Here is a 27,522-nt window from a genome sequence, read left to right as displayed (position 1 = left end):
TTGTCTGATGTGGCCTTTAGTTCCCGGAACATCCTGCGTGGATGCAGGCCCATTGTGCGCCTGGCCGCGTGCACCGCGTGCACCGCGTGAACTCACACACCTGCTGCCACAAAGACTGCTAAAGAAAATGAAAATTAATTTTAAAAAATGGCTATATCAGCGTGGAGATGGAGTCCTGTTTGTGGATCTTTGAGCGTCTGACGCGTTGATGTCACAGGAGAATGCGGGTCCACGCTTGATCCACGATCCACAGCAACTTTTCACACAGACATACAATCATATCACGTTTGTCCGCTGCTGCTGCTGAAAATATTTGTAAACTTGTATAAAAATGCCATTTTTAAGTTAAACCAATCAGGAGTGAGAAAGGAAAACAAACATCTGGCCCTCAGCGGCCTCCGTCGTTTACGTAAAGGTTGGTTACTCGTTAAAACAAGAATTCCTGCAAAACACAACTATTTATTATTTTACCAGTTTGTTTGGGGCAATCGTGCATATTAAACGCGCGCTTATCTCATTGTTATTGACAAAACATTAATGTGAGGAAGCGGAGAGCTTACACAGCTCCGAAAACTCAGCGCGCGCGCTCACCACCGAGGGGAATGAAGGGGCGCGAGCGCCTCCTGGCCCCGCACCGAGCGGCGGCTGCGCGTAAACCCCAGAGATTTTAAGACGTTCTTTCTGGTGAGGCCTCTTTTAATTAACACAGTGAGCTGGTCTGAACAAAAAACAAACTTAAAAAAAATCATTGTTGAGTATCACTCTACTCTAAAGACCCGTGGGTCCGCGCGCCACTGAGGACTGAGGACGCAATAATAGCTGCGTCAATTAAAAGGACCTTATTTTATCGTCTGGACACACACACACACACACACACACACACACACATATATATATATATATATATATATATATATATATATATATATATATATATATATATATATATATATATATATATATATATATATATATATATATATATATATATATATATATATATATATATACACACATATATATATATATATATATATATATATATATATATATATATATATATATATATACACACATATATATATATATATATATATATGTGTGTGTGTGTGTGTGTGTGTGTGTGTGTCCAGACGCACGCGCATGTAAACAACCCGAATTACAGCCCACCGTGAATGTGGCGCGGTTCGGTTTTTATTTGTCTTTTTTTCTTTTTTGCGGCGCACTCGGATGATGAGCGCGTGTTTGACAGTTGCCGCGCAGCAGAGAGCGGGTGGAGGTAGGTGAACGCGCGGACACACCTCCAGGCGCTCCTCGGGTTACGCGGGTCCGCCGAGGACGGGGCGCGCGGCTCTGTTCAAGGTTCGATTCGGGGTGAGACTGACAACAGTTCTAGTCAAGTTCACGAGGTGACACGCAACGGTGAGATCACGCCAGGTGGAACCCGGATCTGCTGCGAGAGCACCCAACAACGCCGAGGACGAAAGGCACAAATTAGCACTATTCTGTGGAGAAACTTCGTGAAAGAAAATAAAAACCGTCTACAGACGATTTTAATGCAAGAAACCTGAATAGAGAAATTTTTAAAACGCTTTGCTGATTTCTTCTTATTTTTGGTTATAGCTTTTAGAAAAGATGATTGTAATCATGATTTATAGTTGTGTTGGATTTTGTTTTAAATTTCACTGTTACCAGAAAAGATGTGTAAAAGAAATTAATGCGATTTTTTATTAACTACAAGAAATACATATGCAGGGAATTAACCACTCAGTTACTTTAATTTATAACCAAATACAAGATTTAAATAATTGTTATTATTATGATATAACTGAAGGTCGGAACTCCAACACATTTATTTTGGGGGATTGTGTTAAAACAGCAATAGCGGACCGTCACGGTGAATGTTTGGCTTAAACTTATAATAATAATAATAATAATAATAATAATAATAATAATAATAATAATAATAATAATAATAATAATAATAATAATAATAAATGAAAAGGAGACGGGGAAAAAGACAGAAAATGAAAATGAAAAAATGGTATATCATTAATGCAATCACTTTCTTTATTTTTCCCCCCAGATTTTAATTAACATTTAATCGTTATTGCGCAAGTCTTGGTGGTTAAATATTTTGGATTAATTTAGTTTTTACAAATATTTAAAATAAAAAACGGGCTCCTGTTCTTTGTAGTAGAAAAACAAAGCAGAAATGTGAAGGAATGACAGAGTTGACGCGCCGGTGTGTTGATTCTGCATTTCCACTGGTTTTCTTTAGAAATCAAATCTCTTAAGTCACATGTTTCATTCTGTACCATAAACCTCTCAGCTTTTCGCTAATTTCGCCTTTTTTCACGCTTGCTTCTGTTTGGAAACCAGCTGTCCCCAGTAGTTTGGAGCGCCTAACGTGCAGAACAGATTTCTTCACGAACACTGTCATGTTTTAAGAAAAAAAACAAGTTTATTTAGAAATTCACAAACCTAGAAAACAGGGGCAAAGTGCTAGTTTAAATGAAACATGGCCCCAAAACATGACTGAAACAGTTAATCACATTTATAAAAAAATATTATTAGAAAGATGAACAAAACCTGGCACCGTCTGACGAGAATTTTCGTAAAAATCTCACATAATGCAACTATAAAGTCTGTATCTCTGTCAGTCTGATGAAGCCTTCTGAAGCCAGCGGCGCTCTTGATGCGTGCACGTTAGCTCTGACCACCTATATGCAGCGACATGTTAAACGCACGCATCTCTGGACAAAACTTTGGAGAAATCGCGCGTGTGAAAGGTGAAATTTACGCACACGTTTTTCAACAGTATCAGCAGGCTCTCATCGGTTTTAGAAGATGTTTGGGATTTTTCCCAATCAGGGCTGCAGGAAAGAGGACGGCAGTCAGTCCAAAATGTAACACAGGCACTCGAAATGGCTCCCAGAGGCCGCGCTACCTGCTGTGCGCCGATGACACCGTTATCTCCCGGGTCCACGTCAGCTTTGGCGGATGCAAGCTGGACCCCAGCAGCCTGACAGCATGGTCTCTGCAGAAATACTACTGGTTCTGTCTTGAAATTACAGGAATTTCCTCAAGAGTCTTCTTTTTTGTTTTTATTTGGGTTTTTACGCAGACGGAAAACTTTAAATATCAATCCTCGTGTGCAAAGCGGAGTGTTTGGTCTCGTGTTCCCAGTATGAGCAGTGCATCATAGAGAGCTCCGCGGGCTGGCGGGAGCAGGCGAACTGGAGGCCCGCTCCGTTGCTGGAGGAGACCGGCGGGGGGGGCGCGGTGGCCGGACTCAGTTGCTGCGCGTGGTGCGGATGCGCCGGGTGGTGGTGGTGACCCATGCCGTTGTAAGAGTTTACCATCCCGGGGAGGGCCATGCTCTGCACCCGAGAGTAGGGGTTGTAGGACGAGGGGGCCGTCAGGCCCTTGACGTTGACTGGACTCACGTTGCCGCTCGCCATCTGGCAGGACGTGTAGGACATCGGCGTGGGCGGCTGGCCCAACGACCAGGAGTTATTCATGAAGCTGGACTGCAGATACTTGGGCGGGGACAGGTACCCGTAGCCGTCTCCTCCGAACAAGGCTTTTCCCGGCTGGAAGTGCGTGGGCGGCGGTCGGAAAGGCCGCTTCATCCTGCGGCGTCTCCTGTAGTTCCCTTTCTCGAACATGTCCTCGCAGGCCGGGTCGAGTGTCCAGTAATTCCCCTTCCGCTCCCCGCCGCCCTCCCGCGGAACCTTGATGAAGCACTCGTTGAGGCTCAGGTTGTGCCTGATGCTGTTCTGCCAGCCTTTCTTGTTCTTCTCATAGAAGGGGAACTTGCTGATGATGTACTGGTAGATGCCAGACAGCGTGAGGCGCTTCTCGGAGCTCTCCCGAATGGCCATGGCGATGAGGGCGACGTACGAGTAGGGGGGCTTCTGGGACGGATCCGGCTTCTCGGAGACCTTCTCCTGCACCGGCTCCTCTTTCGGCCGCTCCTTGTCTTTGCTCGTGTTGGTGTCGTGGATCATCAGCGCCATCGGGTCGTCCTCCGGGCTTTGGTAAGTGGCCATCATCGCGCAAACCAAATAAGTCCGTTCCACCCGCGGGGAACCGAGCTTTGCTGTGGCGCGCGGGGTTGCAGCTGGAGCCGAACGCGCACAGACAAACCTTCGCTTTTGGAGCCGTTTGTCATCCAACACAGCGCTTCTCCCTTCAGCAAGAATTTTTCTAAACTGGTTTTCTGCAGACACCAAGCAGGTTGTGGTTTGTGACAGACGAAGTCCAGCCCCCCTCTTTTTTTTTAAGCTGTGAGCGGCTGCTTTTGCTTCCATGCGCTCTGCGCAACGACGTAACGCTTCGTGATTTGTGCTTCTCTCAGTTCCCACCTCCAGTAGTTGCACTCAATGAAAATATAATCAGCTTCTCTGTTTCAGTGTTTCCACTTTTTTAAATTGGACACAAAATTATTAATTGCATTTACATTGAAATAAATGCAAAATTATAACACTTTTTCTTTTTTAAATTGAGGACACCTGTTTAAAGGATACATATCTTGTAATAGAAAAGTATTAGCTTGTTTCAACTTTTGCCCATTTTTGTTTTAAAAATACCTACCTTCCAAAATAAAAGCTCATTTTGCGAAGAGTTTCATGGGCTGCTGTTGGAGGGGGGCGCATTTGTCTGACCACCCATGTGGGTCCCCCTCGGCTTCTTCCAGGAGTATTTCCGCGCCGTCTGGGCAGGTGGAGCAGCGCTGTCGTGTGTGTCATCACCCCGCCGCTGCAGTCGTGCAGCCAGCTGCTGCAGCCACGGCCGGCTGCATGACTGCAGCAGCAGCGGGAGCAGCGGCTGGACCGCTGCGGAGAGCCACCCATCTCTCAACGCGCAATTAGCTCACAGCCCGCCGTTTGGAGCCGCGCAGCGCCGCGTTCACTCCTCATCCACGGCGTCTTTTTGCACATGTTCCAAGACAGGGAGCGTTTCTTCAGCTTCTCAACGCCGTCATCACGCCTCTGTTTTGTAAGCATTTGCTTTGTGTAAAACACAACATCCTTCAGTGTGCCGGGCTAATCCAAGCATCTCTGGAAAATAAGGCGCAACAGAACCAGCTGTCAATCCGCAGAGCAAACATTAGCGGCAAAAAAAGCCCCAAAATTCTACTTATTCCATTAAAGACAGGCTTTCATTCTACTGGGCGCATGTGGCAGAGGGCCTCACTGATAATGTGCCACACAAACTCATGTAGTTTTAAGGATTTTGTTGAAATTAAAAATATATATAAAAACTGGTTGTGGCAAATATGCGTCTTTGGGATTAGCCTGAAATAGAGTTGGTTTTAAAAGCCTTTAATCCCCCATACAGACTTTGGTATCTTCCTCTTCCGTGGTTTTGCACACAACAAAAACAAACTCGGGAAGGACTCAACACAAAGTGTTCAGGGAAGACCTTGCAAAAAAGAAAAAGTCTAAACAAACAAAACAGAAAAAAGAGAGGAAGAAAACGATAGAGACTAATCTAGGACCAATCTAAACATTTGAAGAAATATCTTCCAAAAAAAAAGACTTTGTCTGAAAGAGTTGATAAAACAACGACTGTTTCAAAATGTGGCCTTTTCTTTTTTGGTTTACATGAAACCCACAAATACCCCGGATATAGAGGAAACACAGCCGCGTGCCTCATTCCTGGTGCCTTTACGTTCTCTTCTTTTTTGCTAGGATAAAGTCTCAAAAACTCTCTCATTATAAGAAACATATTTGTTTTCTGCAGCCCTGCAAATGCGGGCCGTGCGGTGTACCAGCGGATCCTCCATCTACCTGACGCGCGCGGGCCAATCCGTAAACAAAACAAGGAGGACGAGACTTCAACCGCGCGCGCGAGCTTCAGGGAAAGCTCAGGAATGTTCATCTGGATGAACTTTTGTCTGTTTTTTTTCTAAGACACCTTTGATGTGCTGTAATACAGAAAACAATCCAGAGAAAAACGTTAATTTAGTTTTTAATTCAATCATTTAAATGTATTTAGTACATTGATTTTCTTTACAAGAATGCACAATAATAATATAATAAAGACATAAATTCGTATTAACATTTTTTTTACAAAAGCTGCAGAAGTTTATTTTAAAAATGAGTTTAATTCAGCCCTGCGACAGACTTGCGACAGGGGTTTCCCCTGCCTTCGCCCATAAGTGACCGGGATAGGCTCCAGCAGCCCCGTGGGGTAAAACGGAAGAAGATGAATGATTTTAATTCACAACCTGTCACGTTTTAATTGATCTTTTATTCAAAAAAGTGTTGTAGAAATGATTTTCGATGTATAAAACATTTTTAGAATAAGACAGATTTTCTTCCATTTTTGAGAAAGTCAGATAATATTTAAAAATAATGTTAGTCAAAGGCTCTAAAATATTCACTTCTGAAATTTTCCATGAGTAATTTTCAGATTTTCATAGAATTTCTTTTTTCATTTGAATAAAAGTTTCATTCACACATAATTTGACAAAAACGTTCGGAGAGAACAGCAGATTAAAAAGTGAACATGGTTTTATGCTTAGATTTGATGCAAATAATCCAATACTTAATCTGCCACAGATGCGTGACAATCGTCACAGAAAGCACCTTTAAAATAGCAAAGATCTTCTTGAAACTCTCATTTCTGCTGTTGTATAAAACATTAACAAACTTTCTAGTAGACTACATTCAATCAAAGACACCGGGCAATTTTTATTATTGTGATTCATTTTTTAGGTATATTTTTAGTGTTATTTATTAATCTATATACTTTCTATTTTAATAGAGTAATAAAAATAAGGTAATTTCCCCTTTGTGGGATCAATAGTTATTCTATTGTATTCTATTCTATTCTGATGAATCAATACAACCAAGGGTCTGCGCAATTTTTTCTCGTGTTTAAATGAGCAAAACAGTGAGAGTGTGGTTGCTTATTTTTATTTTGATCATTTCTATTATTTGTCTTTCCAGGCCTCTGCCATACCTTTTAGGCTCGCGCGCAGCGTGTCTGCGGGTTGTGGGAGGCCTGAGCCGTCATCCTAACAGACAATAACACAATCGGAACGAGTGGAATTCCCGCACTCACGCACTTCCTGATCCTGCAGGTCGGAGACTAGGATGTTTATCATTGCGCGCGCGCGCGGAATGCGCCAGCGGAACCGCTGGGTCAGGCCGCAGGCCGGGACCGGAGAACAGCCAGTCAGGCGCTCGCAGGTGTCGGATGGCCTCTGGGACACACAGGACCAAATAGAAAACTGACGTTTTTACTTCATGTTTATTTCCCTTTACTTTTATATTTCTGAATTCATTTTTAAATACCAGGACGCCAGCGATAGAAAGGGTCCAAAGACAAATAAATGAGCATGTATAGAAAGAGAAAACACACATTTTTCGTTTGAAATGACACATTAAGACTCTCATTCATCCAGGTAGATTCCATCATAGTAGGTTTAAAGGTTGTCATCTCTTATCCAAAAGGCTTTGTAATTTCTGAAATAGCTCTTTTACCAACTACAACCTTTAAACTTACTACTATCATTTGTGACACAACAAGGTTGCAGTTCAGCTGTGGGCCTGTTTGATATGTAATTATACACACAGAATTGATCAAAATACAATTTCCTCAAAATTAATAAAAAAACCCTCTACTTTTGATTCACTCCAAGTTTTTCTGCTTAAATGCATGAATTTTGCATGAATTTTGCAGCATGTTTCTAATAAAACGAGAGTTTAAAATCCAACTTTATCAAGAGAGCAGAACACAGACATCCTAATAGAAGCATAGAAGCTCTGTGAGGTGAGACTTTTTATTTGTTCCATCGGTTTTATCGAGTTTTGCGTTTTATGATTGTCTTCAGGTGGACTGATTTGAAACCGGCGTAAACACCGGTGAGGGGAACGCCTCTTTGGAAATTGGATTATTTCTGACAAATACAATCATCCGTCTTATCTTATGTAAGATGGAGGTCATTGTGGAACATCTGGCATATGCTCCTCCGTGTTTAGTTCCGTCCCGTTGGGTCGGTGTCCTGCTCGTTTGCTTCTGGCCTGCTTTCATGTTCAAACCTAAACGCCATCGCTGCTCAATAGTCCGTCTGAGGTGCTCCAAGGAGGAGGAAGACGGGGGGAGGGGAGGGGAGGGTGAAGAGGAAGGAGAAGGATGTACCCTCAGCCCTCATGCAGTGTCCCAAACATGGCTCTTGTTCCTCTCAGAGACACATGAGTGAGGCCGAGCAAATAAACACTGACCACCAGCACTTCACGGTGCCGCCTGGCCTGCATGGAGGACGTTTTGAGAATTGTGGAGTGATAGCAGCTTTCTCTGAGGATGCAAAAGGTCAGACCTGAAGAAAGTTTAGTCAGGGTTATATATGTGTGGATTTTGAACAAAAAAGATCATTTGATTGAGCAGGATGTCTGCTGTCGAAGGGAAAAGCACAATACGATTAACTTTTGCGAACGAGCGCTCCAAACCAGAGCTGGGTGTGTTGGAAATCAAATTAGTAAAGGAGAGCCAAAACACGGAACAGTTGAGAAGGAGGTGAACGGAGAGGTGGAAGAAGAAAAGACGGAGCAGAGGACAGGCTCGCTGTGTTCTAGCTGACCTTCGCTGAAGAAGCAGAGTGCTGCAACCTGCTGCCAACAAGCTTCCCGCTCCGAGTTTTCCTTGATCTGCTGCCAGAAAAGGAACGACGCATGGCAGCACAAGTGTGGCTTTCAATCACTTATGTGTTGAGGGCATCCTCACCCATCAAAGTCCAATTCTAATCAACTTTTGATCTATTTTAAAAGTGTTCCCAGTGGTTTTAATGGTGGCTTTTAATCAGGATTATGTCATTTTTAGCTAAAATTTAAAAAATCTGTATCATTTTCTAGGTCATAGTTTCTAAAACGGGATCGCTCTGCGTCAGTTTGATGAACGCTCCCATCATCAAAGCTTTTTTGAAACGACCTGCTCAGCCTCCACACGTCCTCACCAGAAACAGCTGCGGTCAAGCGTCTGAGTCCCACAGTAACCCAAACCTATGTCCTCATCTTAATCCCGGCTGGGATTAGAGTTCAGCCCAAATCCAAACAACTCACTTCATTAGCAGTAATTACACAGGTAGTCTACCTCACTGGGAAAACATGGCTGCCAAATGAGCGCACAAAGATTCATCAAAGCTCAAGCGTGGACTTCTCCGACGTGGAGGTGTCCATCACATACAGAAAGAATGTGCATCTGAGAAATGGTGAGGAATGGAAGAGAACGGCGAATGACCTTACGGTGGAGCTGTGTGGGAAGGGGTAATGGTGCAGAACACGGGGATGTGCCGCTCAGCCTCTGCTAGGGGTAGCACTCTGCTTTGGTGGTCTGTGCATTGATGTGGTGAGGAACGCCACTGGACATGGAAGATGTGTTATCTGTCAGTGAGACTCGTCTGTAACAGGGGTCACCTGTGTTCCGTGTGTTTCCCACCACGGGCTCTCCTTCACTTTTTCACAATTTCCTTTAATGACCAATTCTGCACCACAAAAAGACAACCATGAACAAACATTTCAAGAGACTCAGACCTTTTCCTTCCAGTATGAAAGCTGACAAAGCACCTTTGCTCTTTTTGTCTTATTTTTGCCTATCTCGAAGTCTCCCTTTGAAGCAGTGTTGCCGGGACAACCAGACAAGGTTATGCTGCCGTTCCCAGCGTACCAGCCTACTCAACCAGAGTGTATGTGGGTTGTGGTGAATAAAGTATGAGATTTAATCTAATCTCTGCTCCAAGAGAAAAGCTATGGGAAGACAGGCTGCCTCCTCTGAGCACCAGCTGTCTGTTAAGGCCGCACTGCCCCCCCTTCATTTTCCCATCATTCTCTCATCACTATTGTTGTGCAGCTTTTACGCTTTATCGTCTCATCTCCTTTTTATTCATCAGTTATGGATCTAGCAGGACTACAATGCCTACGGACAGTTTTACTGACTGATATAATACACCTTAATTTAAAAAATGGGGCTTAAACCCAACAAGTTCCCATATTTCCTGCACTAAAGGGTCAATGAAGTAATCAATCAATCAATCGTCAATGAATGGTCTAATTTCAAATTTTGTCAGGCACATTAAATAAAGTTAAAAAACTTGTGCAGCTATGTGTGAATGTGAGAGTTTTGAATGTGGGAGCCCAACCCCCCCATAAATATATATATATATATATATATATATATATATATATATATATATATATATATATATATATATATATATATATATATATATATATAAATATACACACACACACACACATTTTCAAAGGTTTTTTCATTGGTAGGGGCTGCTTGAATGCGTGTTGCAGAGCGCAGTGAGAACAAAGTGAGACAAACGAGTCAGTGGTAAGTCAGTCTGCCAGACTTTATTTAAAGGGCTTCATCATTTAAAATCAACATTTTGAGCTTTTAAGTGTTTTATAATGTTCATTCCTCACAAAAACACCCCCAAAGGGGTATTTAGATCCATTCATGCATTTCTGAGTCTTCTTCTATAAACCTGCTCTCTGAGCAACAGCCCCTCCCAACCAACAAAAATGAGCGGGTTCTCACATTGTGACATCACAAAGTGAGGAACCGCCCCTTCCAGGAAGAGTCTGTACTGCCAGCCCCGCCCCCAGACTAACACACACGCCCACTTTCTCTGTGTAGCTAGCGGTGATCAGCTAAATGCTTTCCTGAAACCCACCCTTCTTTGCAAACGTTTGGATGTTGTCTGTTGTCGAGGGAGAAACGCAGACAGGCTGCCAAGGCCGACTTCAGGATGATGTCATGAAATGGGCGGCACCCACAAGGAGAGTGAGGCGGGGCCTCAGAGATTGATCTGTCTTACTCCCAGGTAGAAAAATGAGCTGCAAAAATAATTCAGATTTCATTATAAAAATGGTTCTTAAGTGTGCCAAAGGTCATATATATATATATTTCATCTTATATGTTGATATAGTTTACTCTGAAAGGCTTAAGAAAAACATGGTATAAACCCTTTAACTGCATTCAGAAGAGCTCTAGAACTTATATGTAACATGCAACACGTTGGTGGCTGTTGTTGTATTTACAACACTTGTAATTTCCAATCTGGTTTGCAGCACAAACAAACAGACTCATACTGCTCAAACAAATGTGGGACTTCACTAACGTCCAACCGTCTTAGTACCACGTAAAAAACATGCTGACATTTTGACGCCTCTTCAAATCGCCTCAACGTCAGCAAATACAACAAAAATCATTCCATATATAAGGATTATGACGCAGACTTTAGAAAAAAATTAAGCTTTTAAGTGGGGGTTATACCAACAATACATTGAAAGTAAGGGAAGAGAAACATACATTGAAAAGGAAGTTTTGTAATGGAGAATCTACAAAAACATGGTTTTGTGCTCTTTTGCAAAGGTGAAAAATGAAGAAAGATTAGTTTGTGACACTTTCAAATCTTTCCAGTCACCTATGGAACCATGAGGCAGATTCCAAAACCACCATTGCTTCATTAAAACCATACATCTGCATTCATTCAACACAGACGTTCTGGGTTCCTCCGTTCTGACCACAGCAACAAACAAGGAAGCAGGCGACGGGACTCGGAGTCAGAGACAAAATCTCTGAATGAAAAGAAACATGAACAGACGCTCAGAGCAGAGACTGCAGCCGGTAGCAGAGGATGAGACCACAGATTGGAAACAGTAGAGGCTGGAAATTCACTTCTGCTTCATCAGAAACAAAGCAATTTCTTCAGAAACCACTTTTCCTCTCTCAGAGCCTAAAAAATTTCATTCAAAAAGAAATTCCTCTAATTTAGAAGTTGCTGTTCTTAAGCTCTCCTGAATCCTCAAAAACACACACAACACCTCTGAATCTATTCACACATCTTCCATGGCACAGCAGGTGCAGCGGATTAGACTTTTTTTCTTTTTAAATCTTTATTTAAAGATTTTCAATTTTTTATAGAAACACACATACATTTAAAAAAAACAGCTTTAAAACTGTACAGTCGTAGAAGGTGAAATAAGTAAGAACCAAGTATATACATATATACGTACATATACAGATCTATACAAATGAGAGTAACATTAAACCTGCCAACCAGTGGCATGTGAAACACAGCTTGCTTATAGATTCCCTTAGTAAATTTTTTATAAAACAGACAACAACAAAAACCCAAATAAGTCAACTGAAATAGACCAAAAATAACAAATGTTACGACATATATAAGTCAGAAATGGTCCATATATATATATATATTTGTATGCGGATTAGACTTTTTGAAACATTTTCTGTGTGAAAAATAACAGATTAGCAACAAACAAAGTGGAAAAACACAAATGACTGCTCATAAATGCTTTTTCAAATTCAAACACTGATGATTTAATTACTAGAATTTATTAATTCCTAAAAAAAAGCCTTAAACTGTTGAAAATGTGCTTTTGTTTGACTGGCATAAATCTGAAGAGAGTTCTGTTCTTGTGCAGAAGCTTCCAGTCATGACAAGGTGACATCCATCAGCGTTGATTCAGAGTGACGGCGGGAAAGAGGAGGATTAGAAAGAGGAGAGGTCGACCCAGAGAGAGCGGAGCAGGGCCGGGGCACAGCGCGGGGGATAAAAGAAAGAGACAGAGCGCTTCCTCTGGAGCCTGCTCCCCTGAGGCCAGAAAGGAGGAGAAGGGCTGCTCCCCTGACAGATCTGAAGATGTCCTGTTTTGCTTTTCCTCTGCTCTCCCTCTTCCTGCAGGAAGCAACATCACGCTGAGCCCCAAAGCCGGAGCGAGCCTTGATCGAGGATCTGGTCCTGATGTGTGCTGGCTGCACACGGATCGGGATGGCCCAACAGGCACATGAGTAGAAGGCAGGAGGAAGCTGATGGGAGATCGGAAGAAGGCCTCCAGATGCTAGAATGTAGGACATCTTTCTGAGAAACAAGAGATTGCAGCTCTCAAGGAGAAATAAGATGTATTTCAACATCCGAGTGCTGAATGATTTCCAAGGGTTTCAAGCAAACTACAGTGAATTTCAAACTAATTTATGAGTGTGGGCACGTGCTAACGCTCTGCATGACACCCTTAGAAAAAAAGACAGTTTTATTGAAGAGACATAGGCTTTTAGTCAAAGCTAAAGGAATCCAGTACAAAATAATGTGATCCAAACAATCAACTGAGAAAAAGTAGAAAGATTAGCCAACAAAAATCCTACCAATTGATTAAATTAGAATCAAACTGATATATTTTCAACTATGAAATAATACTTAACTCCACATGAACGGCCTGTTTTTTATTACAATTTTTAATCCGTTTCTGCCTATAAAAAAACAATCACAGAGGAGTAAAATCAATCTTTAAAAGTAACCACAAAAAGGAAAGTGAAAACACAGAAAGTGATGCTTCGTCAATACTAACCCAGTCATGATGTTTTAACCCTTCAGGACCAGAGCTTTAGTTCCAGTGTGTACATTCTTTCCACCTCCGTCACCTTTCATGGAATTCCAGCAGATTGTACCAAATGCAGCTCTGTGCTGATGTGCAGCACTTTACAGCACTCAAGTGTTTACGCTAGTGAGCGAAATCGGCGGATTCTGCCGTTATGTACCGGGGCATCTCTGGGGTTAAAGGGTTAAGTTAGGATTACTGTCTCCCGCCCAAAAGTCCACCGTTTGAAACAAATGGAAATACGTTCAGCGGACCCAGGTGGAAGTTCAGAAACTGACCTGGTGGTCCAGCTTCAGTGAGTCGATGAGTGAAATGCAGGTTAGAGAGGTTCAAAATGAGAGCTAAACGTTTAACGTGAACCAACCCTGGAGTTTTGTTCATGGAGAGAAACAGATTTGAACCCTTTAACACCTGAGCTTTGCTCCAGGGTCCTCATTCTTTGGACTAACTTAACCGTTTATTGATTAAAGACCCCCTCCAATGAAAACTGTTTCTATGATAGAACAAATGTAAGGAAAAAGCCCAAATACATTAATGTTCACTTTTCAGATGAGAGAAGACATGTATGGAGAAAATTAACTTCAAAATGTCATTTCTGAGTATTTCTTTATTTAAATCATTGTGAATCAGGAGAAGATGAAAAGATTCAGTTTGAAATGGATCGTATTGGTGAGATGAAAATACTCCGGCTGGGTCATAAGCTCCGCTTCATGTGAAAAGCCGCTTTTCTCTGCACAGAATCAGCTGACGTGAAAGGGTTGAGGTGTACTGCAGCTTGTGTTGTCGTGTCTGTCCGCCCTTTGGTGGTTCACCATGACATCATCCTTGAGACACGCGACCCGGGTCTCCCTGGACCCCCTTTTAGGCTCTCTCCTGAGCCGGAGCGACTTTTTGTCTTCCTTCTCTTTCTGGTCTGCCCCCTTTGACTGTCGGTTCACGCCGGCTGCCTCTCTACATGTGTTTCTTGCTCGCTCTTAGTGTGAGACTTTTATCGCGGGATCAGATAAGGCCTCGGTACTGGTCCTAAACCTTCAGGAGATCTGTCCAAACACATGAGCTCATGTCATAGCACCGCTGCTGCCTGTTAACCCCGTGATCTAATGCAGAGTCCATGTGTTTGGTGCTCATGCTGTGCAGAGGTGTGGTGGCCTGTTTTCAACTCTATCTCGGTTCCTCACAATGCCTCTCCGTGACTTACCCCGGACTCTGTTTTTCTGTCTTGTTCTCGTTCTGCCGTGTCTCCATCGGCCATGACTGGATCAGCTTGAATTTAATCACGCTAATGTTATCAGACGCAGAAATCTCAAACACAGGGGGTTGCCAGACAACAAAGCCGAAGCCACACAGGCAGAGGTGGGCTCAGCCAGCATGAGTTCCTCCTGCAGTACGAGGGAGATTTCAGGTGAGCAAAAGGTTATGAACGTGCGTGAGATTCACAGCCTGCTGAAACAAGAACAATGGTGGGTTGTGGGATTTTTGTGCACGTGTGAACGTGCATTTCATCATCCTGTGTGGCTGCTTGGGGACTGGCTTGTGTCTGTGTGTGTGAGAGTATTGCACCCCTGCAGGGAGGGGGGGGGGTGTATTAGGAGGGTAGTAAGGTTACCCCCTGATAGAGGCAGCGAGGGGTCATCCCGCGACGGGACGCTTCTCGGGGCAGACCTCACCGCCCCTTGTGGCCCCCCGAGCAGACGGAACTTCTGAGGAGGGCAGAGGAAGGACCAGAGGAGGGACCCCCGGAGAACAGGACCCCCGGTCTGCCCCCAAGACCCGGGACCTCAGCTCTGTCAGGCCCCGGCCTGGGCCCAATGTGTTCCCAATAAAGAGAAACACAAACAATACTTTTATTAAAGAAAGGAGCCGGCTGAGGGCAGCCGCACACACGAACACACCAACACACACACACACATGAACACACGAACACACACACATGAACACACACATATACATGAACACACAAACACACACACATATACATGAACACACAAACACACACACATTCATGAACACACGAACACACACCTCCAGAAATATCCCAGTGAAAACGGAAACGTCTTTTTATCAAACAGGGGAGTAAACAAAACTTTTTTTTTTGTCCGTTAGATAAACACGGACTGATTTTTGTTGCACATCGTGCCAAATCCTCCGCTTCCTTCTCTGGCTGCTCTCCTTCATTCTTCCTGGTCTCTATCTGCGAAAACAAACGGAGGGATTAGGGTTTGGTGGAGAAGTAATGGGAGCCAGGTGGAGGAGTGTGACTCTAGGGGTCTCCTGCCAGATTACTGACGGGGGGGGGCCCTCAATCCCTCACACACCTTCCTAAAGGCAGCTAATGTTTCATTTGAAGCAATAATCCAGTTTGACGATCAGGTTGGACTTGACAGATCTGCTTTTAGAAGGGCATGTGGGGCATCGCCAGGTTCGCTGCCAGTAAACTCATGTAAACATTTGCCACAAATAAAATAAAGGGACAGCAGCAGATCATCGGAATGAACGCCTGATCGAAAAGAAAACTGCGTCATGTAAAAACGCCGTTCAGAATACTCTGCCCCGATCAGACTTGTTCGGATCAAAATTTCTGTCCGATCGAGATAGGTGGGTTATACCGATTGTTGATCCGATCGTTGTTAATGTAAACGGTTCATTCCGATCGTGTGTCACTACTGCTCTGGTTTAACTTCATGCATAGACGGTGTGGCGCCCCAGAGAAAGCTTTGGAGCTCAAAAAGGACCGACTGGCTGCTCTGCAGACACCTGGTGTGCAGCTCCTTGCCTCTCTCTTCCTATCTTCTCTGACACCCCTTGCGAGGGGGTCGCCGAGAGGGGCGCTTCGTGTCCCCTGACGACCGGACCCTGCACTCGTTGATCACTTGCTGATCACCAGCTCATCAATAGCTGATCACTTGTTGATCACCAGTTGAACATTAGTTGATTACTTCTTGACCGCTACTTGATCACTAGTTGATTACTAATTGATTACTTGTTGATCACCAGTTGATCACTTGTTGATTACTTGTTGATCACCAGTTGATCACTTGTTGATCACTAGTTGATTACTTGTTGATCACTAGTTGATTACTTGTTGATCACCAGTTGATCACTGGTTGATTACTTGTTGATCACTAGTTGATTACTTGTTGATCACTTGTTGATAACTAATTGATTACTTGTTGATCACCACTTGATCACTCGTTGATCACTAGTTGATTACTTGTTGATCATTAGTTGATTACTTGTTGATCAGCAGTTGATCAGCATTTGATCACTAGTTGATTACTTCTTGACCGCTGGTTGATCACTAGCTGAGCACTTGTTGATCACTAGTTGATCACTTGATGATCACTGGTTGATCACTTGTTGATTACTTGTTGATCACCAATTGATCACTCGTTGATCACCAGTTGATCACTTGTTGATCACTAGTTGATTACTTGTTGATCACTAGTTGATTACTTGTTGATCACCAGTTGATCACTTGTTGATCACTAGTTGATTACTTGTTGATCACTAGTTGATCACTTGTTGATCACTAATTGATTACTTGTTGATCATTCGTTGATCACTAGTTGATTACTTGTTGATCACTAGTTGATTACTTGTTGATCATCAGTTGATCACCAGTTGATCACTACTTCATTACTTCTTGACCGCTAGTTGATCACTAGCTGAGCACTTGTTGATCACTAGTTGATCACTTGTTGATCACTAATTGATTACTTGTTGATCACCACTTGATCACTCGTTGATCAGTAGTTGATTACTTGTTGATCATTAGTTGATTACTTGTTGATCAGCAGTTGATCAGCATTTGATCACTAGTTGATTACTTCTTGACCGCTAGTTGATCACTAGTTGATTACTTCTTGACCGCTAGTTGATCACTAGCTGAGCACTTGTTGATCACTAGTTGATCACTTGATGATCACTGGTTGATCACTTGTTGATCACCAATTGATCACTCGTTGATCACTTGTTGATCACTAGTTGATTACTTGTTGATCACTAGTTGATTACTTGTTGATCACCAGTTGATCACTTGTTGATCACTAGTTGATTACTTGTTGATCACTAGTTGATTACTTGTTGATCACTTGTTGATCACTAATTGATAACTTGTTGATCATTCGTTGATCACAAGTTGATTACTTGTTGATCACTAGTTGATTACTTGTTGATCATCAGTTGATCACCAGTTGATCACTACTTCATTACTTCTTGACTGCTAGTTGATCACTAGCTGAGCACTTGTTGATCACTAGTTGATCACTTGTTGATCACTAATTGATTACTTGTTGATCACCACTTGATCACTCGTTGATCAGTAGTTGATTACTTGTTGATCATTAGTTGATTACTTGTTGATCAGCAGTTGATCAGCATTTGATCACTAGTTGATTACTTCTTGACCGCTAGTTGATCGCTAGCTGAGCACTTGTTGATCACTAGTTGATCACTTGATGATCACTTGTTGATTACTTGTTGATCACCAATTGATCACTCGTTGATCATTAGTTGATTACTTGTTGATCACCAGATAAATAGGCCAGCTTGGATCACTATGAAGCGAATTCACGACACCAAACAACTTGCTGTTTCTCTAATCAACTCTGTAAAGAGTAACTGCAGACAACATGACTGATTTCTTGAGACAACATAGAAATGCTGTTTTGCATTATTCAAAATATACAGATAGAAAACCATTCTGATTTTTGCACATTCATTATTTTGTCTTTATTGCAACTCTCTGCTGTGTGCTCTCACCTACTCTACAGTCGCAAAGCCTCAGAACGAATGTTGGGTTTGAGATGCAGGACAGCTCAGCCCAGTGGCCTAAAATGTTTGCCCGGTTGTGGATAGTAATATAAATAATAAAAAATAATAAACATCTTTCCTCGCAGGAAGGTTTTTCAGGAATTCTGCAAGATCCAGTATTTAGCAGCTCCCTGCATCTACAAAAGACTGAAAGAAGACAGATCTCAACCATTCAGGAGGAGATTGGTTTGCCTTCCACAATTTTTGTCCAAGTTAGCTTTAAATGAGGGAGCAGGGAGTGTCAATCATTAGTCTGTTGGTTTTTTTCCTGGGATCTGAGAAAGCTCCTCCCACAGACATACACAGGCTCATCTACAGTATGCATCTGTTGCCACTTCAGGCATCCCTCCGCCTCAAATCTCCGCTAAGCCGGATGGAGAGGAAGAACTCACCCCTTTAAGGAAAGAGGTGAATTGGAAGTCAGACTTTTCACACCTTTTCCTCTTTAAACGCACACAGAAAACACCCAGCATTCTTCCAGTCAGCCCGAGCGTAACAGTCACCAGACGATGGAGAAGCGTCGGCATTCAGCGGGACTCCATGTGTTGCATCGCCTTATCGGCTCCTGTCTCTGCGCCATCTTTTCTTACCATGGACGGAAGTCTCTGACATGTGTTTGCTAGCCTTCATCTGGCTTTATTTTGTATCTGTCATGTGTTTTTATGACAGGTACAGGCAAATACAATGATTATCTTTACACAAATACAACAGAGAATTTGAGCCACCATGAAAGAAAAACCTTAAAAAATGATATAAGAAAAAAGTTGTAAAAGTATGAGAAAAAGTCATAATTTTTCTGAAAACATAGTTGGTTTGTCAGCCTCCAACCACATTACATGCTGACTAAATCCATCAATGCAGCCATTTATGATGATGCCATGAGGCGTCATTTTATCGTTGGGATCTGTGTGCTCTACTGCATTTGGACATCGGCCTGAACAAGGCGTCCGCCGGAAGTCCACTCCTTTTCTTCTGAAGACGCCCTGTGTCCTGCAAATTCTTCTCCGTGTCCTTAAACTTATAATAAGACATTATTGACTCACTGAAAGACTCAGTATTTCCTTATTTGTGAAACCAATGCAGGAGGAACCGCTAACAATGCGCTCTACGCTTCTCATGCTGGAACACAAAATTAGTTCTTTATTTTCTCTGTAAACGGACTTTTGCGCCATAAACTTATGACTTTAATCTCATGACCAAATTATAACTTTATTTTTGTAAAATGTTGACATTCTTCTTGTTAAATGTTGTCTTTCTTTCTTTTATAACTTTATTCTTGTAAATTTTGACTTTTTCTGAGATTTATTTTTAATTTTTATGGAGGTCCTAATACTCCACCGTACATGAGTATAAGGTCAAACGTCAACACAGAACATGTTATGGCATCTGCAGAAAAACACGTATTACAGGTTTGGCCCAACTTAAGGATTGGCCTGATTCGAGGGCGCAGAGACTTCAGGGGGAAAAGTTCATCAGCTGATTACAAAGGATTCATTTTCCAGTCCAGCTAACACATTCAAATGCCAGAAGACCAATAATGCTTGAGAAGGGAGCAAGAACACTCGTCTGGTTTCTTTGCTTCCCGTCTTCCTCTTGTGCGTAAAGCTTTGTCAAAGATCGGTTCGCGGGCCGACGGCGGTGAGCTCCACATCAAAGACCAGCACGCGCACACCGAGGCCTGCAGAAAAACAAACAGCCCCCTTTGTTCAGGGGCTGACCATGATTAGAGAAGGGAGTGAGGCGAAAGAAAGGCCGAGTGTGCGGCCGACGGAGCGCGGGGACGTGTTTGCTTTGCCGGATGCTAGCAGAGCGATGTGACACTGAAAGAACCGGAGGGGCTCAGTCAGCAAAGCCCCAGCCTGCAGGAAATGCCCGTGCCATGGGGTTGTGGTGGTGGCACGACAAGATGAATCACTAATCGCTGATTGCTTTTCCCGTGTGCAAGGATAGATTCTGGTAAGGGACTGCATCTGCGTGACTCAGAAGATCTTTTAGAAAAACAAGCCTCTACTGGAAATGATTTGCGTTTCATTTTCAATCGTAAAGAAAATTGATCCCACATTGGAATGGATCTTCTGCAAATACTGAAATGCTTTACAGGTCAGTATTGTAGTGGTTGGTTTTGAAGGCAGTCTTAGGCCTGACCTATGACTTTTTTCAAGACCCACTCTGATGAAAATGCTGTTTTTTTAATGTGTTCTTGTGGTTCTTTTCCGATGATATATTAAGATAATTAAGCTAAAATTTTCATTTTTTATTCAATTTGTTGTGAATCAGCAGCAGACCAAAAAAATGCCGATTGAAAATAAAAGTATTTATGATGTAGAAAATCTGCTGGGAGGGCCACAGTCTCCCTGCTCTGCTCCATTCTGATGCATCCACCTGCTGACAAATAGATTCATGAACGTCTTTGGAATCTGGATCAGAACTGGACGGCTGGATAGCTTAGAGATAGTTACAGATAGTTATGAGTGATGGGAAGTGCAGAAACTATGTCCTAGAAAATGACTTTTTTTAAACATTTTGGCTAAAAGGGCATAATCCTAATTAAAAGACCACTGGGAAGGTTTTGAAAATAGATAAAAGATGATGTGAGCGGGTCTTTAACCCCTGCTGTTTCATCGTGCAGACACGACACAAGTTTGTCTCTGAATGCTGAAGGTCATGACCTCCTGAGGACGACCCGTTTTCAGCGGAGGCTGGTGTGAGGAGGACAGCTTTCTGCAACAGGTTCAGGCCATGTGTGGGTGTCAGATAAGACTCAGTCTCAACCCAAGGAGTGGAACGATGCCGTTTGGACAGAATGGATTCATTCAGGCTTCTCACAACAGAAATCTGGGTGTAATGGTGTGTGCCTGCTTGTGCGTATTTATGTTTTTCTACTCTGTATCTCTTTCAGTTCTACTAGACTTGCACAGCTAATTACCACTGCTAGCTCCACAGAAAAAGTGGGCGTGTCTGTTAGCCTGGGGGCGGTGCTCTCAGCACAGACTCTTCCTGGAAGGGGCGGTTCCTCCCTCTGTGACATCACAATGTGAGAATCCGCTCGTTTTCGTGGGTTGGGAGGGGCTGGTGTTCAGAGAGCAGGTTTTTAGAGGAATACTCAAAAATGCGTGAATGGTTTAAAATACATCTTTTGGGATGTTTTCTCGTGAGGAATGAACATTATAATAAACTTAACAGATCAAAACGTTGATTCTGCAGGATATAGGCCCTATAAGGGCATGTAGTTGTCTGTCTCCGTGAGCAGCGCTGGAATAGACAGAGGACCTGTTCCAGCGACCTCTGTGACCCCATACAGGACAAAGCAGGTAGTGAGGACGGATGGAAGAACACGGATATGCATGCAAATAACTACACATTCATAGTTTCCTCCTATGTTTAGTCCTTTTGATAGTGACCAGAATTATTGATTTCACCTCTAAGCAGCACAAACATTTGATTTTCCCGACAGAACTCCATTATTTCACATGATTGATAGGATATGAATAACAGCCCTTAGTCAATGCAATCCTGTTTGAGAAGATCCGTCTTAAAAAAAGAGCTTTTTTTACTCTCTGGTTGGGAAGATTATATGCGACTGCTGTAAATCAGACACAGGTGGATGAACTTCCTGCTTTTTTCCATCTGCCTTCCAGCTAACCTCTCCTTTACCCTTCCTTTCTTTTCCGTTTTGTCAGTGGCTGCTTTTTTCTTTCTCTTGACACAGCTCCTTCCTGGCTCAGTCTGGAAAAAGAACAAAAAAGAGGTTCTCACAAATTTCAAGTTTGTAATGAACCAGAAACCTTTTACTTCTCTTTTTCTAAATCCTGTCCACTGTCAAATATCAACAGGAGGCACACATTCATTTCAGCAGTGAAACTTTATCCGTGAAACTTAGTGGAGGCAGAATGGCTGTTGGACAAGTCGGATGTGTCTTTTAGCCGCACAACAGCGTCAGTGACACGGAACGTCTGCCTAAAAATACTATTCATCCCTCTTTGAAAACTTTCAGAGGGAGAGGCAGCCCACCTTCTGTGCGATGTGTACATTAGTCTGCAGCTGCTTCTGACCATAGAGGTACATTAACGACACCCAGGCATTTGTGTCTGCCATCTGTTGGACAAGTATTCCTTTACAACAAAGAAAGTTAAACCTTTCCATTTGCCCCCAAAATTACGCAGACTTCCAGAGCTCAAGAAATGCATTTTTCTATAACTTTGTCTTTATTACTTTATTATTGCAGAAACATCAGAAGCTACACAATTCAGATGAGAAATGTAGTTGTTTGAGTTGCTTGAGGACTAATGTAAAAGTCACTGAGGAGAGTCATGATTGCCCTTGCTCAGTGTTGTAGAAGCACTGGAGAAGTCGCCAGCAATACCTAAATAATATATTGACGTACATTTGACGTACTGTAACTATTTGACGTTTATGTGATGAACATGAATCATCGGATAATAATGTAAAGTGTTGCATAACAACGCATAACTGGTTGTGGAAGTCAGCTGATTCTTTGCAACCAAATAGCTGATTTACATTGATCGCTATTGTATAGTGTTGGATATCAGCACAGCACTTTACAGCCCTTTCTCCCCATTGGAATCTGCTGGAGTCGTGTTAACTGCGTAAATGGTTGAGGAGTTGTGATAGTCAACGGCATGTAAACACTGAGGCTAAACTTCCGGTGTTCAAATGTTGTGTTTCAGTGATGCTACGTTTGCATCAAATGCAATTCCTGTGTCAAATTCACATCTCTCTGCTCGACGCTTGTCCAAAATGTGTTCTCAGACTCGATGCTCTTGACGCGTGTAGGAGGAGCTACCGTCCAAAGTTTTTTGCCTCTTCACTACATGGAGGGATTGACTCAATATCTCATTTACAATGCAGGAAATGGACGATGTTGAGACATCAGGTTTATTTCTTTTAAAGAGCTCTACAGAAGTCAGTAATCACTTGTCCATGTCTGGGTTGCTGACATCATTCAGAAACTGTCCTGTACGGCGAGCTTCACCGTCTGCTGCAGGAGCTGCAGCTGAATGACGGCAGCTTTCTGTCTCTCAGACTTAGTTTGATGACTTGCTGTCCTGCACTAGTCCAAGGAGGAAAAAAATAAAATAAGAATAAAATTAGAGGGTCTTTTGATGTTGTCTCAATGCAAATACGAAAAATAACCTAAAGTCTAGGAGGAGAATAAACAGCAACGATTGGATTCTACCTCATGTTGGTTTTGGATCGAATCATCAACACATCACAGACACAAGCTCAGTCCCTGATTGGTTGACGCAAATGTTTTGCCAACTTTCAGATGTTGAAACTCTGGATGCACCTGATGCTCAAAACACGTCAGGTCCTCTGAGTGGGTCTGTACATTGACTTGGAATTGGAACTGGACGTTCCTGCCATGTGAATGTCATTTGTCAGTTCAGTTCCCATCATGCTCTGGTGTTGGTGCCACAGCATTTGAGTGCAGAGCTTCTTCAGCTTCCTGTTGCCACCTCCTTTTTGTTGTTGTGTTCATAGCTTCCTGCTGAACAATGGGTTCCTGGAAGGACAAGTTCCAGGTTGTGAATGGATTTTGTGAGTTTCTGTCAGGCAGAGGACACGCACTATTTATGGCTTTTGTAGTTTTTCTGGTGGAATTCTCCTCATATTGCCAAGTTGTCAACTCGCTGGAGTCACTTGAAGTGTTAAAAGGCAACGGATGGTGGAATGTATACTATGAACCAAACATGTAAAACTTATAAAACAACAGATTAAAGAACATTCAGTGCAGTACAGCATTACTTCAAAACAATCCCCCCTTAATGTTTTTGCCTCTGTCGCGCACATTTTTGTCAGCACTTATAATCTTAAAACTAGAGATGCCAGAGATACTGCAGTCAGATGTTCATGGAGGCTTCTCTACGTTTTATCCTCTTTAGAGTCTGTTTCATTGTTTTTAGATCTGCTGAGTTTTTGGATCAGCTGATCTTTAAAATCCTAAATAAATCTCTAATTTTCATACATTTTGGCTAAGGTGACTAGAAAAGTTGCAGCATGTTGAAGGTTTGTTGAGCATGTGACATTAATGACAGAAAATGGTGCTGGGATGCAGTTTATTACACAGATTACTTGTTTTGGGTATTTTGTATGCAGATCAGCAGCCAGCATTCCTAAATGTTTACCAGTATTTATAATAAACGAGCTGCTGACTACAAGATTCCACGAAGGGAGAAAAGTGATTTACAGCATAATCAAGTTTTTCCATAAATTTCTTCTTCTTTGGTTATTATTTGGTTACATGACACAAATACTTTGCCAAAGTTCAGATATTTGAATGACGCCCGCAATTTGATTGCTACCAAACTGCCGAGTATCTGACACTTAAAACGCGAGGCAGGACCTCTGATGGCGTCTGTACTTAACCCTAAAACTGAATGCCTCTGCTGCGCCAATCGTGTTTGGTGTGAACATTGCTTGAGTACGTTCATGTTCATGCTGGTCACCTTTGTCTTGTCTATCTCTTGTTCCGTTCTACTTACCTTGGTGCACATAGGTTCTCCATCTGAGGCAGCAACTCTTTCAGAAAAACCTGTAAGAGGGCTAGCATGAGAAAAGGAAAATGAATCGACGAACTGTCCCGTTGTCTTTCATGGGCGGTCTTACTCTATGCAGATTAATGGGATTTCCACGTTTGCCGTGTTTTCATATTACCTCACGACAGAGCTTGTGACCCTGCTGATCAGTGCTGGATGGACTGCAACCTGATCAAACTCCAGGGGCCTCATTTATTAAACTTTGCGTAGGATTTGCGTCAGAAGTGGCGTACGGATGAAACATAGGACGTGCGTACGCACAGAAATATTCGGATTTATAAAACCGTGCGCACGCACATCCTACGCATCTTTCCCTTAATAAATCACAACCAATTCTAAATGCTGCGCAGCTTTTGCGGCCTCATGACACGCCCATAGTTGCCCATAAATAGTCCGTGAAACGCCCACAAATGAATATTCATTGATTGGGAAATCATGGCAAACACAGAGAGGAAATGAAAAAAAACGTAACTTCACTCAATGTGAAGTAGAAGTTATCGTTGGCGAGGTGGAAAAGAGGAGAAAAGTGTTGTTTGGAGGGCACAGTGTGGGCATTACTAATGCCAAAAAGGCACGTGGCAGACGGTGGCAGACGCCGTAAATCACGCTGTAGCCTCACAACCTCGGACCGTGGCCGAAATAAAAAAGAAATGGTCGGACATCAAAGTCGAGGCGAAAAAACGTCTAGCGCTCCATCGGGAGGAGGGCACCGGGGCACCGGAGCGCCAGATGCACCGGGTGACACGCGTAGTTCGTCCGAGTGCTCTTCTGTAACGCCTTGCCCAAAAGCCTGCAGAGGTCCAACAGGACGGCTCGAGGAAGTCGGAACCGGCTCATAAGCCACTCGTCCTCGTTTGCCAGCAAGTCTTCTTGCTGTCTAAAGATTGTGCGTCATTACGCATTGTGATGGGGCATTTTTATTTCCCTCCATTTAATTACATCTGACAAGCTACAGATGTCGGTAATAATCCACGTGGAAAAGGGAAATTGATCAGCGCAAATGTAATTTCTTGTTGCTTTGCCATACATTGTTTTATCAAAAATAAAACAAACTAAAGGCATCTGCATGAATACCATAATTCCATAGCTTATGAAGAAATGTTTTAATATGAAAACAACTTTCCCCAACATTGACGAGAATATCAGTTTTGTACATTATTTCGTTCTGTTATCTATATTATTTATGAGGATGAATTGCACAACATGCCAATATTGCAGAACATATTTCACTTTTCTTTCTGCTAATATGTGTTCAGTTGAATTTCTGTTGTAATTTTCGTTTGATTTTTTTGTTTGTTTCACTGCTGATCGATCAAACGGGTTTTCGTGTAGGCTGTTAATTGTAAGACTTGCTTTGTGAAGTCTTCATGTTATTTCTGAGAGGCAGGATTGTCATTTTCACTTTCACGTGTTTCTTCCATCTGCCGACGGTGTCGCCGTTTCTCATTTCACCCGTTTTTGTGCGTACGCCTGGGTCAGAGCTTGCGTGAAGGACCGCACATTTTCCCGTCAAGTTTGCTTTTTATAAATATCAACTATTGCGTAGAGAGTGGCGTACGCCTTCTTTTGTGCGTACGCAACCTTTATAAATGAGGCCCCTGGACCCTGATGGGCCAGAGAGTAACAACACAAATGTATATGTTTCGCAGTGCAGACAACGACAACTGGGAATTTTACCACTTGGTGTCACCACTTTATACAAAATAGAAATACAAGACTCAGCAGTGACCTCGATGTTAACCATTGTTGTGGTGAGACACTTTAATGAGACGGAACTGCCGTATTTGTGTAGGTGTTAGGAACCGGTCCCCTGTCTCCCCCTCTGGACATTAGCGGGAACAATCACTAGACTACTGACCACTTTCTGGTTTGCCTACTACAGTTCCCATCAGCCCTTGCTCTCAATACCAGGATGTTCCCCAGCTGCTTCCACCCATTCACCTGTCTCTCATCTGCAATCACACAACCTCTATAGATTCAGTGCACTGAGCTCTGTTCAGCGCGAAGCATTGAACTTACTAACCTTATGGTCATGTTCGTCACTGGACCTAGGTACTGGTTTGCTGCCTCACCTCATCCTCATCCTCATCCTCATCCTCATCCTCGTCCTCGTCCTCGTCCTCGTCCAAGTCCAAGTCCAAGTCCAAAGCAGATGGCTGCCACCTTCACCTGTTTAAAGTCGGTGCTTTCCCTGTTTCCTGCCCAAGTCAAAAGCTGACGCCTGCCAGTCTCATATGCTCAAGTTCTCAACACTTTGAGAACCTGTTTCCTCCTCATTCATTAAACTCTGCACATGGATCCATCTGCCTCTGACTGCTCGTTACAAGAAGAACCCACACTTGGTTGCTTGGTCTCTTTTTTTCATTCTGTTTTTTCTTAAAATTCTGGAAATCAAACGTTTGATCATTAAAAGACAAAAATCTCTTAAGACATTTTGCCTAATTCTAAGGATTCAAATTAAAAAAATGCAAAGCAGGACATTTGATTCATTGAAAAAGTCGCCATGTTATTTTAAACCATGAATCTATTTTGTTGCACAGTAACTGTAGTATTTTTTACTGCTGTTTTTGTCATTAGACTTTTATGAGACATGAACTAAAGTTCTAAAGGAACAAAAGTCGGTCCTGAGACAAGGTTACACGTTTCTCTGTGAAGGTCGTCAGGTTATGTAGCAGTGGTGTGGCCGTGATGCACAGACATCAGGACAAAGAGGAACTGGAAGTTCTTCAAAA

General features: G+C 42.7%; 1 protein-coding gene across 1 annotated transcript; it reads right to left on the bottom strand.

Annotated features, from left to right (window-relative positions):
• Nucleotides 1-3,113: 3,113 nt before the first annotated feature.
• On the bottom strand, nt 3,114-4,279 carry foxl2a (forkhead box L2a). Its single transcript, NM_001104888.1, has one exon. The coding sequence runs from the start codon at nt 4,056-4,058 to the stop codon at nt 3,138-3,140; it is 921 nt and encodes a 306-aa protein (NP_001098358.1). The 5' UTR covers nt 4,059-4,279; the 3' UTR covers nt 3,114-3,137.
• Between the last annotated feature and the right edge of the window lie 23,243 nt (nt 4,280-27,522).

The sequence above is a fragment of the Oryzias latipes genome, chromosome 13, assembly GCF_053564925.1.
Source record: "Oryzias latipes strain Hd-rR chromosome 13, Olatipes_Hd-rR_3.1".
Classification (NCBI taxonomy): Eukaryota; Metazoa; Chordata; class Actinopteri; order Beloniformes; family Adrianichthyidae; genus Oryzias; species Oryzias latipes.
The sequence above is the reverse complement of the archived record's forward strand: the minus strand, read 5'-3'. Positions and strand labels throughout refer to the sequence as shown.

Bases quoted from the DNA above. Each gene is read 5' to 3' on its own strand.
- foxl2a (NM_001104888.1), bottom strand. From the start codon at position 4,058: ATGATGGCCACTTACCAAAGCCCGGAGGACGACCCGATGGCGCTGATG.